Source organism: Myotis davidii, unplaced genomic scaffold (assembly GCF_000327345.1).
Source record: "Myotis davidii unplaced genomic scaffold, ASM32734v1 scaffold660, whole genome shotgun sequence".
Taxonomy (NCBI): Eukaryota; Metazoa; Chordata; class Mammalia; order Chiroptera; family Vespertilionidae; genus Myotis; species Myotis davidii.
In genome coordinates this window covers 251,975-269,672 of record NW_006292337.1, presented here as the reverse complement: position 1 = coordinate 269,672, position 17,698 = coordinate 251,975, and the positions used below count along the sequence as shown (strand labels likewise).

The 17,698-nt window shown below is 40.3% G+C and overlaps 1 protein-coding gene across 3 annotated transcripts in view; it reads right to left on the bottom strand.

The window, feature by feature from the left end:
- Window positions 1-1,846: 1,846 nt before the first annotated feature.
- Window positions 1,847-17,698, bottom strand: part of FAM107B (family with sequence similarity 107 member B) — a 252,461-nt gene continuing 236,609 nt past the window's right edge. For 2 of the 3 annotated variants that reach the window (XM_006765727.2, XM_006765733.2), the window contains 3 exons: window positions 11,868-12,051; window positions 5,494-5,644; window positions 1,847-4,518 (listed from right to left, as the gene is read on the bottom strand). In XM_006765727.2, the coding sequence (XP_006765790.1) occupies window positions 4,402-4,518; window positions 5,494-5,644; window positions 11,868-12,051 (452 nt within the window). In that variant the 3' untranslated portion in view covers window positions 1,847-4,401. Of the gene's footprint in view, window positions 4,519-5,493; window positions 5,645-11,867; window positions 12,052-13,096; window positions 13,199-17,698 lie in introns of those variants that run through there. The other variant, XM_006765729.2, reaches the window with a different exon arrangement.

Genomic DNA, 17,698 nt, shown 5'->3' with positions numbered 1-17,698 from the left:
AACACAGGAGCTGCCCCCACCCTGGTGGTCAGTGCACTCCCACAGGGGGAGTGCACTGCTCAGCCAGAAGCCGGGCTCATGGCTGGTGAGTGCAGCGGTGGTAGCGGGAACCTCTCCTGCCTCCACAGCAGCACTAAGGATGTCTAACTGACAGTGGGGAGCAGGCCTAAGCTGTTAGTCGGACATCCCCCAAGGGCTTCTGGACTGCGAGAGGGCACAGGCTGGGCTGAGGGACCCCCTCCCCTCATGTGCACAAATTTCATGCACTGGGCCTCTATTATATCATAAAAGCAGGACAATGAGGTAATGCTGGCTATCTAAAAAGGAAGCACACAATTTCTGGGGATTACACCAAGTTTCAAAAAATTAAAGTAATGTAAATGGCAAGATATTAAAAAATCCCATGACAAAGCAAGCAAGAATTATAAAAGGACTTATCTTCCCTCTCATAACTCCCCCCCTCCCCCCAAAAAAAGGACCTATCTAAATAAGGCCTGTGACTCAAAGGTGAATCAGCTTGAACAGCTCACCCAGGTTTCATGCCCTAATCATGGGAAGGAAGAAAGCTAGAATGTGCTATTGGGTTAGAACTGGAGACACTGCTGTTAACTAATGATTTTTAGTAACTAGAGATATAAAAATAAATATCAATGCAAGTGTATGAATACATATTTACACTCACACACACAAACATATTTCCTAACCTTGAGGGGCCTGGAGCAATAACATCCCAGTAGTAATCAGTATACTTTCCCTAAATAACCAAGTGCCCTTTTTATTGGCAAGGTGGTTGGCAACTACTATCTTAGTAGGAAATCTAGGAGCAACTGAGAAGACATTCAAAATATCCCTAATTGATAATCAGAATGCATTTTCTCATGAGGAAAAAAAAAGAGAAACTATAATTATAAAGCTAGCTCATAAAGATTTTATTTAACCTAAGACCTCAGAAAAAAAACACTTTGTTTCTCATTATACCAGTAAAATGTAAACCTGGTAGTAATATTCTAATACTTCTTTAGCATTTCAAGTCTTACCAAACACATTAATTGCCCTCTGTCTTCTTTCAAATCTATTACTATTACTATTACTATAAGAAACAAGCATATAGTGCTCCAATGAAATGGACTGACTGCCTCAAAACTGTCACCATGAGAAAATGCCTAGTTATTCCAAAGATCAGCTACTCTTCAAATAATTTTTGGGACCATCTTCTATGCTGGCCTTTAGAACTCATGGTATAACCTTAGAGGTAACAGATGATACTGCCCTGAGTAGATCTGATTTTCAAAGAGTCCAAAGATAGTATGAATTGGGTGATCAAGCTGAATAATAACTTCGGATTGGACAAGTAAAAAGATTGAAACCTCCAAACTAATTTAACCAATAGTATAATGAAATCATGTGTATAGCTTCCCAAAGTAACTTCTCTGAGAATTACATTGATTTAGCTGCATAAGCAAAATAATTTTATGGTCACACTTCAGGCATGCCAGATATACTAGTTCACAAGCACTAAAAAATGTTCCTTCCCAAAATATATCTCCCACTGTTCTTCCAAGTTACCTAAAATTCAGAATACTTTGATCGGCAGACTGACAGCTGCTGCTAAAATACCACATATTTTATGCAAGCGCAGCAACCTTAGTGTGCTTTGACTTAATAAATTGTCAGTCCTGACTGACACAAGGCAAGAGGACATAAGTGACTTGTGAGCAAGGCTGTCAAGGAGGATAGTCACCCAAGGGAGGCCCTAGCACCGCCTTCTGATCTTTGAACTGAACACAGCCTCCCGCCGTCCACTCAGGCCCAGACATCCATTTTCAACACATCAGACAAACAGCTGCATGGTCCAAGCATGTGGTGATTTTTATTAAGAATAACTTTGGTTCTAAGAATTCCACCCTCAATTCTGTAATACTTTCCATTAAAAACAATTATACAAGAGCAAATACAAAAAATATTAAATTATGAAAACAAATCCATTAAGGCTCCCTTTGTATATATTATATACACTCAAACAAGTCAAGATTTTTCAGAGTAGAAGAATAAAGTCAACTGTTATAGCTTAGAAAGCAACACTACTTTACTACTAGGAAACTATAAAACACTGAACTACTTTAAGAAAACCACAGAGTGGAAAAATGGAGCCATTTTTGTAAAAAAAAAAGTGGCTCAAAGCACAAACTGCTGGGATGTTCATAAGTCCTAGGGGTTTGGACTGTACAGTATTAAAGCGTGGGGAGACTGACGCCTTTTTAAACTCAGGCCTGTGAGCTAAGCTGATCTGATGACTTCAAAGAGCTTCTCTAAGTGGACCTTCCACTGTTTAGTCATAAGACATCACTGTATGCTATTTACAAGTCTTCTTTTGGCCAGACCTCGTACACTAACTACAAATAATTCTGAAGATTTGTGAGTGAGATTGGGAGGGAAATGCTTTTGTAATTTATTTCCTAGGGAAGAATGAATTCTAGGTAAGTTTTAGGAACAGAATCGGTCCTTCTGAAGGAGCCTGTCAGAGCTCTTGAGAATTTTATCAAGTGGCAGAACTGCTTCAAGGACACAGGATCAAAAAAACCTTGCATGCAGTTAAAGGGTATGTAAGGCCAGTCCTGAATCCTCATTTTACAAGTCACATCATTAGTCCATATGCACAAAGAAAGAACTCCAGTCAATGTGCAATCAGAAATATACTTTCAAGATGATCAATTAACATACTTCCTTCTCTCATAAGGAAGAGTGATGGAAAAAATAGCTACCATTCCATCCTTCAAAAGCAAACTATTATAGAGCAGTATCTTATCTTAAGGACCTCCTATTTTATTCAAATAATACTTGCTGATGAGAGAAATCATCCATTGCAGGTATAATCCACATATTCCTGAACTAGCAGTATATGATCATTGCATTTACTTTTATCTTGTTCACTTTAGGACTGAATATGAGACTAATCGTCAAGTATGAAAATTAAAGCATTCCTACAGAAAGCTAATTTCTACTATGCTTACTAAGAATTCAGAAGCTCAGAATCCAACTTTCTACAAGCTATTAGAGGAATTATAAGAAGAGTCTTCAATGTAGAAATTACTGGCTGAATCGTCTCTAGGGAGAACATACTGAATCCACACAAATTCTTCCAGACCACCCAAGTCGAATGGACCATACCAGCAGTATGAAATGTCTAAGAACTCTGCTGTTATTGGTAACCTGGGCTTCACTTTGAGTAGCTTGCTTGCTAGCATGGGAAAACTGAGCAGCTTCTCCCTTTACCCGGGCTTTTCCTGAGATCAGTACAGTAGTCAAAAACGTCATCGTTATCAATACCATCATCATAAAAGAGTGGGGAAATAGTTTTTCTTCTTAAGAAAAAAGTAAAGAAATGGGTAACATTCAACATGTACAGTTGCTATGAATCTTCCAACGAGGCCTCTTGAGACCAATCTACATTTGCTTCACATTAAAATACTAAAATCACTCCTCCTTCCCAGGCTCCCAGTGGGAGCACTCCCCACACTGCTCTCAGAAGGAATCAAAAGATTTGGACTCTCTACTTTTGACACTGAAGTTCAGTTATGTGGACTAGCTTTCATTCTCCAAAAGACGGGAGATTATTTAATATATAAAAGGAGCTAGCTCAGCAAGAAATATTTTTTAAAACCCTAATAGTTATCAAAGCAATAAATGGTTTTACAGAATGTGCCTTCTCTGAAGTGGAATGTTACCCTGGAGCATAACCAGAAGGAGTTAAGATAAGATCAAAATGGCCATTTACATATTTTTGTTTACGTATGTCTGTTAACATATTTTTAAACCTTCTCACCCTATTGATGTCAATAAAGGTGATAGCTGTGCTCAACATTAACATCAACATTCTCAGGTGTGAATCCTAACATGGGTGAAGGTATAAATTAAACACGAAAATTTGGATTCTCAAAACAGAATTGATGAATATTGACTGTAACAGATCAAATGTATTTCTATGTGATCTAAATTATCTAATAGATAACTAAAGGAAGAATGAAACACATTTTCTTTAGGTTTTAAAAGAAAAAAGACTCTGTGCCCCACTAAACTTGGATCGGAATAAAAACCAAGTAGTGCAACTCTCAAGAATTTACTCCAGTGTCCTCGTCCTTTTTTGTTTGTTTGTTTTTTTAAAGTCTTTGAACACAGGTCCATATTCCAACCTAAGTGCTGGTCAACGTCCTTCGTTTGGCGAATAAGAATTTCAACTGTCACAGGTAATTTACCCACCCAGACTGTAGGTGAACCAAGACCAAATCCTTTTTTAAGCAACAATTCTCTGCTGGCTGGGATGCTCCCAGGGGCTTTTGCCCTGAGATTAAGCATTGAGGAGGTGCCTGCTCACAGCTTCCTTGCGGTCTCTGAAGTGGGGGTCTATGACTCCTGGGCTTGGGCCACTTCTTGGCCTGTTCTCCTAAGATTGCCTTTAACCTTCACAAACTCTGGGGCGTTTTCTTGTTCTTCTTGCAGTTTCTGCTTCTCAAGTTCAAGCTAAATAAAATTCAGAAACAGAAAAATTATTTACAAACTGAGGCTTTTCAAGACATTCCCTCTTTCCAAAGTCCCCAATGACTTTGTTTCCCAATGAAATAAATTCTCTCCCAGTCCCCAGTTAAAATAAATAAGTGTGTGTGTGTCTGTGTGTACACAGATTCAGGTAATTCCTCGCAAGAGCAGCAGGTGGGTTGTTACTACAAGCAATACAGAGAGATCACAAGAATCTAAAAATCAAGGTTAAGACAAGATCCTGCAATCAACACAGCTGGCCTGTACTCTTGGTGAAGTTAAATTTCACTCAAGTGCTTGAGTTCCCAACACTGCTGAATTCAGTGAAAGCTCTAGTTCTGTCTCCTCCTGAATCTCTTCTAGGCCCTCAGTAGAATTCTGGACTTTACTTTCAATGTATTTTAGCCCATTTGCTCACATTTTGTCTCATATTTTCTTTTCATGATATAAACATTTACATCTGTCCTATCTGGTAAATTCTGCTTGTTCCAACATTCTTAGTTTTCAGGACAAAAAGACAACTTGTGAGAAAAGTCAGAGAAAAACAAACATTGTATCATATATTATATATGGGATCTTTTAAAAAAAACAACAACAACAACCAACTTATAAAAGCAGAGAGTGGAACGGTGGTTATCCAGGGCTAGAAATGAGGGAATGGGAGTTGTTTAAGGGTACAAACTTGCAATTAATAGGTAAATAAGTCCTGGAGGCCTAATGCACAGATTACAGTCAACAAAACTGTGTCTTACATTTGCTAAGAGATTATCTTAATGGTTCCCAAGTGTAGAAGAAATAATTTATGTGATGCAACAGAGGTGTCAGCTAAGGTACAATGGAAATCACATTGCAACATAAATGTACCAAATCAATATGCTGAATACCTTAAACTTACACAATGTTGTATGTCAAATATGGCTCAATAAAAAAAAAGACCACTTTCACCACAGTCACCCTTACCTGCTCCAACTTCTGCTGCCGTTTTAATAGTTCTATTTCCAAGTCAGATTTCTTCTTTTGTGCTTCTTCTTCCTTCTGCTTTATTACTTGATCTCGTTTTCTTTTTTCCATCACCTTCTGCAGTTCTGGCTTATTCTGAGGGGCAAGACCCCTGCAAAACAAGCATGAACAAAATTAAGAAGTTGTAATCTAATGGACACATCTTTCCTCAATAGAAATTTAAGCCATCAGCCACAGAGAAAGGGTCCAATGAATGAGCATGATTGTGACCCCCTACCAGTTAATAGTCCACATTAATTATCTCAGAAATTCACAATCATGAAAGAAAAAGCAAGAGCATCTTCCGAAAGTAAGCAAAATCTATTCACTGGGGAAGGTGAGGAACATTATGTTCATTCGATGAGTATGACAACCACCCAAGATGGGCATGGACATGGAGATGAGATGGCTTCACCAGAAATTTAAACAGCAAAATGGCCAAAGTTTCAGATTTTTAGGAAGGTTCTTGCATGTGTAAAGGCATGTCCATTATCATTACTGGCCACATAGAACTCTGAGCCTCTGACTCCCAGTTCAGTGATCCTTCCAGCTGAACCATTTCAGGTGTGTGGTTGACTACTGACAATGCATGGAAGTCAGGCCCCAGGAAAGCCTCACATTTCTAAGGGATAAGTCAGGCTACCATCTCATCAAATGGAGAGAAACAAAACCAAACTTAGGCCTACCAACCCTCCATCTAAGAATTCCGTGGCAAGTCAGGGGAAGACCATTCCCTAACATTTCAGCCAGTCTCCACTAGCTCGTAAGTAATCTCCACTTTATTAATAATTAAAATTAAATAACTTGTCTCCTCTTCCCCAATTTCCATTAGCAAATTTGCATTACAACAAAAGAGACAGGATACTTTTGTGACTTAATTATGGTTTCACAGTTACTAGATTGTATGGGGCGGGGGCAGAAGTATAGGTAAGTATTCAGGAAATTTAATCTTTAATCAGCACAATAAAAGTTGCTGATGGTGTTTTGTTCACAATAAACCTAAATGTCACTGAGCACACAGGAAAATTTGTTTGTAAATAATCTGAGTAAAGACCCACTCAATTTCATGACTATTAAAAAGCCTCTATAACACTACAGACAAACTTAAGGGATTTAAATTTTAGGATTAAGGATTTAGCTATCTGCATCATTTAAATTTCAAAATACTTCACAGGCAAAATTAACCTCAAATGTTATTAAATGCTTCTGGATTATGCAAAAGCTATTGCACAAACTTTGATGTATGACACACTAATCTGACATTCTATCCCAACATATGAATGGGTTTAATTGATATACAGTATTCATTTTCTATTGTAAGACTTTATATAATGGGAACAGTAAGATAAAATATTTAGTAACAGAAAGCTCAGAAAATGGTGGCTCATGTGATAAATGTTCTGTACTTAGAACAGTCAAGAAGTCATATAAATTTAGTTAATATTTTATCGTAGCCGATCACTTAATCTGTGCTGAATGGGAAAAGTCAAGCAAGCACTGCTTATATGTTTCCCTGAATCTAAAACTGGGTCAGACTTAAGAGAGAAATCAGCTTCTGCAAATTTCTTAAAAACTACAATATCATTCTGCACACGACAATAGTTGATTCTCTTTAATCAATTGTGACGTATACAATTAACAAGTCCTTTGAATTCCATTATCCCTTAAAGTCCTGGTGTCTGTACCACTCAAGACCAACAGTTAATCTGAGCCTGCTTGCTGTAACTCTGATAGTGGGTCAAGCCAATTTTTAAATTTAATAAGTGCTCCTTGAATAAAAACTAGGTTAGGTGATATATACATAAAAAAAAAAGGGAAAGCACACCTCAACCCTGTCAAACAGATCTTGGGAGCACCACCTACATTGTATTCTATGTGAGTAGTGGCCCCGAAAATTGAACATGGACTCAGATGTAACAGCTAATCTAGGCTCCTCCTTACTTTCTATACCTTTACAAACAAAGCTCTTCTTCATCGTTCTTAACATCTGCACAAGACCTCACAGTGTGGAAGTTTGCCACTCCCATAATGATATACATTTAGGTCATTTCCAATTGTTCCCTATTGAAAGTAATGAGGCAATGATCTTCCTTGTACATTCATATTTGCACTCCTTTATATAAGTATTCCCGTTGACTACATTCATAGAAGTAGAACTGCTGGCTAAGTATCTGTACATTTTACAATTTGATGTATATTGCCAAACTGCCCTCCAATAAGGCCACAATACTTTATATTTCCACCACCAGTGGTGCAATATACAGACAACTTTTAATGGTACATTTCACATTTCACATAAACCACTGAATACACCCAGGGGCTGACTGAAAGGGTCCACCTCCACCCCAGATGCACTTGAACCCATACAAGTGAAACTGCCTCCTCAGCTGGAAGGCCTGAGCCAGAGGCATGGGCTGGCACAAACCCCAACAGAACACCCCTGACACTCAGTCAAATATCTCCTGGCCTAATTTTTTTTCTTAGGGTGGAAGGGAGGGTACATTTGCATTGCAAGCCCTTGATCTTTAATCTTGGAGTTTTCTGGTCTGGCCTGCCTTGCCTACATTTGTGGCTGAACCATTTCTACCTGTGTGAATTCAAATGCAAATATTTCCACCTCAATTTCCCGTATTTTTCCATGTTGTACACCAATGAGTATTTATTGAGGAAACATTTGTCTAGAAAAGCATGCCAAATGAAGATATGTAGATCAACTAAAAACACAGGGAATAAAAGCCACTGACTGAAATGTACAAGTCAAAAAACCAATTTCAATAGTTGGGTATTTATATTTGCCCCCCAAAAGTACTCCTGTAGAGAAGATAGAACCTAATTTATATTAGAAATATTTTAAGACATCTTAGACACTAACCTTACAACTTAAAAACAGCCTTGTCTCTTGAAATCTGCCCTTATGTTACTGGGAATATCTATAAACCCTGAGAATCTGAAAATGGTCTCACTCAGATCTTGTGGCAAGCTGTGAGCAGATGGAAATGTAAAGGCTTTTAACCTGAAACTTAACTGGTCCCAAAGATAGCAAACACAGGAGCAGAATTACATACTTAAAAGAGCATAGAGTTCAGAGTTAGAATACCTATGAATAGAGTATTTGTTCTTATAAGTAGTAACTTTGCTTTTATCTTATGATCTTTAAAAAGTAACTAAAAACGCCTCTTTGAGCTAACTGCTACAGGGCTCCAAGCCACATTTTTGGCTATGGAGGGCAAAGTTCAAGGCTTCATGGACAGCTCGGTTTGTGTTGATCTCATTTCTGTCTCCCTCTCACTTCCCTACCCCTTTTCTAATTTTTATTATTACTATATTTGATCAAGCTCCGCCTTTAATTTAAACTGCCTTTAATTATATATTTCTTCCTAGCCTTTTTATTCCAAAAAACTACTGTGAAATCTTGAGAAGATCCCTTGGCCTGTTACTCTGAGTTTTCTCTTACTAACTTGTCACATTAGGATAACCCCAAGATAACACACACTAAATCCCCAGAAAGATCACTGGATTGGACAAGATAAAATATGGGAAGGCCCTCTACAAATTGTAGGAAATAAATAGACTTTCATTATGGTACAAGCCAGTAATCAAGTATGATTACCCTTTAACCAAGCATATATATTATGGAAGTGATACTTCCTATTTTCCCCACATTAAAATTTAGAAATAAAAACCCCAGTCCCCCAAATGTATATGTGGCAGATTAACAAAAGAAGAAACTGCTTGAGGAGTTTTCACTCTAAAAATCAGAGGACTCTACCAAACTAAGATTGTCCCTTGAGAAACCTGCAGACATAGAATACGACACATTCATTTGATTTTGAAACCTGCCTTTTTCTTTCTTTGGTTTAAATGTACTTCTAGAGCCACACCAGGACTTTTCAAAGAAGGGGGGAAAGTAATAGGAATTTCCAGATGGCACTACATAGAAAGTGAAAGATGGTTGGGATTAATCAAGCACTTACTATATGCCATACATTTTAATAGGTATTTATATACATGCTATTATTTACTTCCATTTTTATAAGAAAGATATTTTTAACTCCTATTTTATATATGAAGAAACAGACCTCAAGAAGGGGAACCTTGTCCAAGATCGTAAAGTCATTTCCCTGTGACTTCAAAGCCCACATCCTCTCTACCCCATGGTGCTTGAGGGAACACCAGCATTCTCCTAAATTAGTAGAGCTGGGCCTGGCTAAAGAGTCACCTGTGCAAACAAAGAAGAGAAAGCATAACCCAGAGAAAGTCAGAAGGGTATTCCATTTTCACAGAAAGTACCTATTCTAAAAAAAATGGGCATAACAGATTCAATTGCACAAACCTATATGTTTCACACAGATAACACCTAGACTATTAAATTTTTGCAAAATAAATTGTAGCCTATAATTCAGAAAACAGTTACGCTGCCAATTTTGGTTTTTCCTTTGCCTACTCCATTTTACAGATAATGGAACTGAGGTTCGAGAGGTAAAGACAACAGGAAACCATTTAGTTTAGAAAAACATTTAGCTATTCTCTTTTGGAGTATATTAAACTTTCTTTCTCTCAAAACGCAGACTTTCCCAGGAAGGATTGTCTCTAAATTCTGAGGCCTATTTAGGAAATTATAGAATCCTTTTTTGCTTTGGGCATGATGATAATGAATCCATTTTTTCTTCTTCTTTTATGTGACAAACACCAGTAGAAGCTAAGCACTATCTGGAAAGGATCAAACTTGCATTCAATTTCTAAGTGTTAACCCAGCAGCACCACACTGGTGGGCACTGGGGCTGAAAGGGAGTAAGCCACATTCCCACAACCCAGAAGGAGGACAAGCTTACAGAGAGCTCCTGGGACAGGAGTTCTGCCTGAGGTAAAGTTGGAAAAACTGATATAAAAATGATCCCTCGTTTCCTTTAAAATAATTTTTTAAAATTTTACATTAGACTTCCTTCTAAAACATGGCCAATGCTTAACTTGGCCTGCATTGTGTGGATGTGTGATCTATATAGTCTCACAATTCAGATCAACCGTTTCATTCTGAAGGTGTCGAAATACTTCTAAATGAAGCTTAACAGATCTTAAATAAAGAAGGTAACCTTGTGTCCTAGTAAATAAGACACCTTTGTACTCTCCACTCTCCCAGTCTCCTGGCCCTGACTAACATCACTTTAAAAGCAGAGTTCTCCAACCCAACATCCAAAATTACTTATGACACAGGGGGAACTAACAAATGGTTTATAAAGAAAATGGAAGATAAATGTTTTGCTCCTCTCCACAACAATTAATAGTAATACAAATGATGATAGTGATAATTAAAATGTTACTTAAAAACAAAGAATAGACAAAAAAGAGTGGTTTGGGTTTATCTTTTTAAAAATTGGTTTTAGAAAGAGAGGCAGGGAGAGATGGGAGACAGAGAGAAAGAGAGACCATCTGCAATCTGGATAGGTGCCCAGGAATTGAACCCACCACCTTTTGGTGTATAGGAAGACGATGTTCCAGTCAACTGAGCCATGCCTGTGGACACTGGCCAGGGCAAGACAGAGTGTTCTTATCTACAGTCAATACTGAAGTGTTTCTAGCGCAGGGGCTGGGGAACATCCGGCCCACAGGCCGCATAAGGCTCTCGAAACCATTTGGTCTGGCCCTGACAAGGCATTAGGGGTGAGTTAATTAAATTTTTACTATATACTAGTACCGCAGCCTAATTTTTAAGCTGATACTTTTGTATGACCCACAAATGATGTTATAAATATCCAAATGGCCCTTGGCAGTAAAAAGGCTCCCATACCTATTCTAGAGACTTCAAGCTGCTACTCACAAATGCTGAAGCAGGCAATATTTACATCTGCCTCCCACACATTCACATATATAAGGGGAAAATACAAAGAAACAGATTTGTAAAATATTTCTTTTTGACTTAGGACACTCCCTTTTATCTTTAATATAGACTGTTCCATTTAAATTTTAAAATCTGCACCCATATGAGAAGGGGAGACAGGACGGCAGGCTTCTGAGTAACACTGGTGGTGGCAGCTGTGCCTGCTGCTGACTTTACTTTTTGGAGGGACATCATAGTTCAAGGATGCTAGAGGGAATAAGGAAGCCTCAAATATAGTTAAGAAACAAAAAAGTCTTTTATCCCCGGTGGGAGATGTGCAGAGGCAGCTGATCGATGTCTCTCTCTCATCGATGTTTCTAACTGTCTATCTCTCTCCCTTCCTCTCTGTTAAAAATCAATAAAGTATATTAAAAAAAAAGTCTTTGAAGCCTTTGTAAACATAATTAAAATTAAATCTAGTTACTGTAAAGTTCTGAAACTGCTCAAGAAACTATCTTACCTTTTCTGATTCATAAGAAGTTCTCTGTGAAGATCTTGATGGTTGCGGGACGTTTTGACGGGATTGACAAGTTTCTGAGGCCTAATTAGTTCAGGATTGTCATCTTCTATATAGTCTGGCTCAGCCATGATGTTTCTTGGAATGAGATATGAATCCTTAAGGTCAGGATCCTCCAACGGGCTGTCTGAAACAGAAAGACAAGACTCATTGTGGTCTTTTCTGAGAAGACAACTCGCACAAATGCAGTGGCCAGCGCCACTGTGCACGGTGTACATGCTGAACATGCTGAACACGCCACCCTCCTCGGTCCACTCTACTTCATTCAGAAATTTCCTGAAGCTCTGTGAATGCAACTGGGGCAGCAAAGAACAGGAAAGAATGTCCACAGTGTCCTGTGCTGTCTATGACTAAAGCAAATAATCCTCTAACCTGGCTCTGGTCAGACCTTAAATTTCAGGACACACAGGACACTTCCCACCACCACATCTATAGGCCAGCTCAGCCCAGGAAATCAAACACCGAGGAGACTGTGTGTGCATGTACACATGGGGCAGGGTAACGGGAGGAGAGAACACAAGGGTGTGCGTCCATGGACTCTGGCATGGTGAGGGGCACTGGAAAGATGTGTACAAAAAAACAAAAAACAAAAAAGGTCAAGTTGCCATCTGCTACAAACAGGAGTCTTGGTTTAAAAGTCATCAATGATGTATTCCTGAATCCCTGAACTGTCCTAAGACACTGCCGTAACTCTAATGCGTCCAGTAAGAAATGCCGTTATGAGTGGCAGTCAACATGACCAGTGCTTTAGATGCAGCGTGACCACATGTGATCCTACAGGAACCCCAAAAGCAGAGTCAGACCCTTCAGTTTATAGACAACAAAATGGAGAAATAAAAACTAAGTAACTTGTCCATGCTAATATTGCCAGTAGTAAAGCTCGAATGAAAATGAATAAAAATGAATGTTCTCTTATCTCCAAATCTACGTTCTCTCTACCAAATTATGAAGCTTAATATTTTTATAGAAAAATATTGTGCCAATAAAGAGGATAAACATCTAAAGAATAAATAATCTTTATGGAGATTATGTACAAATATATAACCAAGGCTCAAAATTACCAAATGATAATACACATCTAAAAAATTACACCTAACATTCCGCAAACGCTACCTGCATTGATCTTTTAAATAAGAATGCCTTCAACCTTCACCAAATGGAGAATTACAAACCTCGCACAGGCTGAGTCAGTGGTCCCATCACCGTCAGCCCGACTTTGATATGCTGGCCCTCAGAAAAATGTGAACCTCGCTTGAAAATGAAATGCACCATACACCCCTCTGTGCAGTCCCAACTGTCTTTAAAAGCTAATGGCAGTTTCATCCTCGTTAATCTTTAAACCAGAAGGCCTGTATGCTTCCATAAAAGGATCTGTCTCGCTGCTATAAACCATAAATAATCTCCATGACACCAAAGCAGATCACTGCCTCCTACCGTCACTACTATAGTGGGGAGGGGAAGCCCTGTGGACGTGTGGGGAAAGAGCTTATCAGACAGAGGGAACACCCCACGCAAAGGCCATAGGAAGGAGTGTGCCTGATAAGCATGAGGGAGGAATAGCAAAGAAGCCGGTTTGTAAGGACTCTGGCCTTCAGGCTGAGGGACAATGGGGAGCCACTCATTCGAGGTTTTGAGCACAGAAGTGACAAGATCTGAGTCATGTTTTTAAAAGATCACTCTACCTACTGAGTTTAGAACAGACTGAAGCAAGCAAGGAAGGAATAAGGGAGGCAGCTGTTATATTAGTGCAGGTGAGAGATGGTTTAGGCCAGGGTGACTACAGAGCAGGTTAGAGGACAGACCGATCACGCTGTATTTTGAAGGTAAAGCCTCTGGGATTTCCTGCAGGACTGGAGATGAGGGGTGAAAGACAAGAGGAATCAAGGATGACTGCGCAACTAGAAGGTGAGCATTGTAGAGGTGGGTAGGCTGTGCGCAGAGCAGACAAAAGATGTGATCAGGAGTTCATCTGGGACTAACTGAATTGGGGATGCCTGCTAGATATCTTAGTGGTGACGGTGAAAAGGCAAAGACGGTTAGTACTCAAACCCTGGGTGACTCCTTGCTCTGTCTTACTGACTTGACTCCAAGGTCCTCACTTTGCCTGTACTCCTCCTCTGTCCCTCCATTCTAGTTAAAGATTAACTAGAATGAAACTGCCGTTAGCTTTTAAAGACAGTTGGGACAGCACAGAGGAGTGTAAGGTGCATTCCCACAAGTAGGATCTCCACTCCTAGTCTTTTCCGAAGGTTAGCAACAGACATGTCTTGGGCGTTGGAGTCACGAGATAGGTTGAGCTTTCAGTGTGCCAAAAAGGCTTCTACCCTGCCAGTGTGGTTCAGTGGGTTGGGCACTGTCCTGGTGCATCAAAAAGTCACCGGTTTGATTCCTGGTCAGGGCACATACCTGGGTTGAGGCCTTGATCCCCAGTACGGGGCATGCAGGAGGCAGCTGATCAATGTTTAGCTTTCACATTGATGTTTCTTTCTCTCTCCCAGCCCTCTCTCTAAAAATCATTGAAATTATTAAAAAAAAAAAAAAAGAAATAGGGGGAAAAGGCTTAGTTCTGAGTCTAGGGAACACGTTCTAGCTTGGGTTATTTTTTGTGATTTCTCTTCAGATTTAGTGTTTGGTAAGTCTTTCTCCCACAGGACCAGTGTAGTAAGATGGGCCTCAGCTTGCCTCTGATGGAGAGAGCAGGTGGGTGGGGGCTGGAGGAGTTCTGCTGTAAAGGAAGGTGCAAACGTTTTCCTTGATTTTCACTGGTTTGCCCTGCTACACAACTGGAAGGGGACATGGAAGCCCGTGGGTCTGAGACGGCTTAAAGCCTGCCTGGGGACCAGGCTGCAGTCCTTACACCCCTCACGCAGTAGACCACAATGGGATCCAGGAAAGGTTGTTTAGTAAGGAGGGGCTAAACTACTGGGAACAATCTGTCACTCTGTGTGCATATAGGAGCGGTGGTGGCTAAGGAAGAATCTAGGAGCTGGTTTGGGCCACTCTCCACACTAGAACCATGACCAACATATGGCAATAATCACCTTTAGGGCCTTGTTCAACTTCTTCCCTTTGCCAACCATGTTCCTCACTGCCATCAAGACTGGGAAATGCCATTCTGATCCTAAGGAAGCTCCATCCCAAAGATCCTATCCTCTGATTGAATGGAAACAAGCACTTATGCTCCCTGTGTCTGCACACATCTCCCTTCCTCACCCAGTACCTTTGCAGCACTGCTCCCTCCAGCAGGGGTGCTGATCCTCTTCCTACCCTTCCCTGGACTGCCACAAGCCAAATCTCACTCACCACTTCAGATCCAGATAAATTTCAGATCTTCCACAAAGCCTTCCCTAATTCCGCAACTGCAACGGAACACTCTGACCTCTAAACATCTATGAAATTTTCTTTGTCCCCCCTTTCCTAGTATTCATTGATATCCACCTTGTATTACAGAAATACATATATATTATCTCTTCACTGCAAAGACCACATCTCATTTATATTCACATTCCTCATGGACTAGGTCAATAAATATTAATAACTTAAATGAACAGAGTCACAGTTAACTACCAGTAGAGGGAGCCCATGACTTGTTGAGTCCACAGCAGCAAGTAAGCACTGTGGAGTTGGGAGGACAAGCCTGTTTCCTCACTGAGCATCAAGTAATAGAGAAGTCTGACAGAAAAGATGACAGAATGTCTGGAAGGAAAAGCGCTTTGTAAGTGCTTATTCTTATTATACAGAAACATCCTTCCAGAAATAAACATGAAGACATTCTTTTCATATTCACTCCTCTAGTCAAGTATCTGATTCATAAGTAATTTATTGTATTTTTATTTTTATTATTTTTAAAGTATTAAGTCAGTAAAGAAAAACTGGTGTCCACTTAGTGTGAGAGGAAGAAAACTGGCTTGAGATCTTGGACAAAGCTTAATAACTCCCCTGACCCTCAATTCTCCCATATATAAAAACTAGAGGCCCAATGCATAAAATTTGTGCACAAGCGGGAAGGGGGGGGGTGTGTGGCCCTCAGCCTAGTCTGCACCCTCTCCAATCTGGGACCCCTCGAGGGCAGTCGGACATCCCTCTTACAATCCAGGACTGTTGGCTCCCAACCGCTTGCCTGCCTGATTGCCCCTAACTGCTTCTGCCTGCCAGCCTGATCACCCCCCAGCCAATCCCCTGCCAGCCTGATCACCCCCCAACCAATCCCCTGCCAGCCTGATCGATGCCTAACTGCTCCCTTGCCAGTCCGATTGCCCCTAACTGCCCTCCCCTGCCGGCCTGGTCATCCCAAACTATCCTGACCTGTAGGCCTGGTTTCCCCCCATCCCCAACTGCCCTCCTCTGATGGCCTGGTCACACCTAACTGCCCTCCTCTGCTGGCCTGGTCACATCTAACTGCCTTCCCCTGCAGGCCTGGTTCCCCCCAACTGCCCTCCCCTGCTGGCCTGATCGCCCACAACTGCCCTCCCCTGCTGGCCATCTATGGTCCACATGGGGGTGGCCATCTTTGACCACAGGGGGGCGGCTATCTTGTGTGTTGGAGTGATGGTCAATTTGCATATTACCGCTCTATTAGATAGGATGGGTGTGGTTGCAAGAACTGGTTGAAATGTGGATATGAGTACTCTGTATAATCCCTGGCACATCTGGGAGAACTCAATCAATGGAAGCCACTATTAGCCAAACTATGTGACCAATGCCATACCATATTTTATTTAATAGTCTAGCAAAAATTGTACACAAAACTCCAAGTTTCTAGGCCTTGGCTTTTTAAAAAACGTAAGAGTTCAACTACATGACCCACAGGCCTTCTCAATGGTAAGCTTCAAGGGTTCTAAGACCTATTTGTTCTACACACATTAAGAGACTTTTGGAAAGTGTAAAAAGGTCTATCACACCTTCAAAGTGCTACATAGAGTTCTGAATGGTTCCAGCTAGACTGTAAGGGTGCAGCAAGAAAACGGACAGGCCTGATGGTGAGGGTCTGTTCTGAGGTGGAGGGGACTCACTCAAAGATTTTAAGTTGAATAAATAACAACACTGAATTGCATTTTAGACAGATACTAAGAATATGCACTGAAATTGCCACCTGATAGAATTCTGCCTTTAAATTCTGTGAATCAACAAATGATATCATTACTAAGCTCCACTCTCCCAGAGGATAAGAAAATCCCATCCTTATAGATGGATTTGGGTTCTTGCTCTCTTCCTTCTTTTGCTACTCCCCCTCTCCCCCAGCCCCCTGCCCGCCCCTTCCAGAAGTTCATTCTGGGCCCAGCTCTGTGCATATCCTGGGTATATTGTGTGAACTGCTTTACAAAGGTTAATAAACATTACCACAGAAAAATTTCACAATTGTGCTAATAAATATTTATCGCAGCTGGATTTTTCATCATACCTTGTTGGCTCCAGTTGTTTATTTGCATTTTTCTATTTTAGAAAGGTAAATTTAAAAACCTCATCCAATGAGATTTAAAGGTCAGAACTTAGAGGTTATGTTAAATTTCATGATCACCTAAATGATTTGATTTTGGATGGTGGGCACACAACATAATATATAGATTGTGTATCAAAGAAATGTAAACTAGAGAGAAAAACCAAGATGGCGGCATAGGTCAACGCTGGAGATTGCTGCCTTGAACAACCAAATCAAAATACACCTAAAAGACGGAACGGACATCATCCAGAACCACAGGAAGGCTGGCTGAGTGGAAATTCTACAACTAGGAGGAAAGAGAATATCATACCCAGACTCAGAGGAGGCGCAGTGC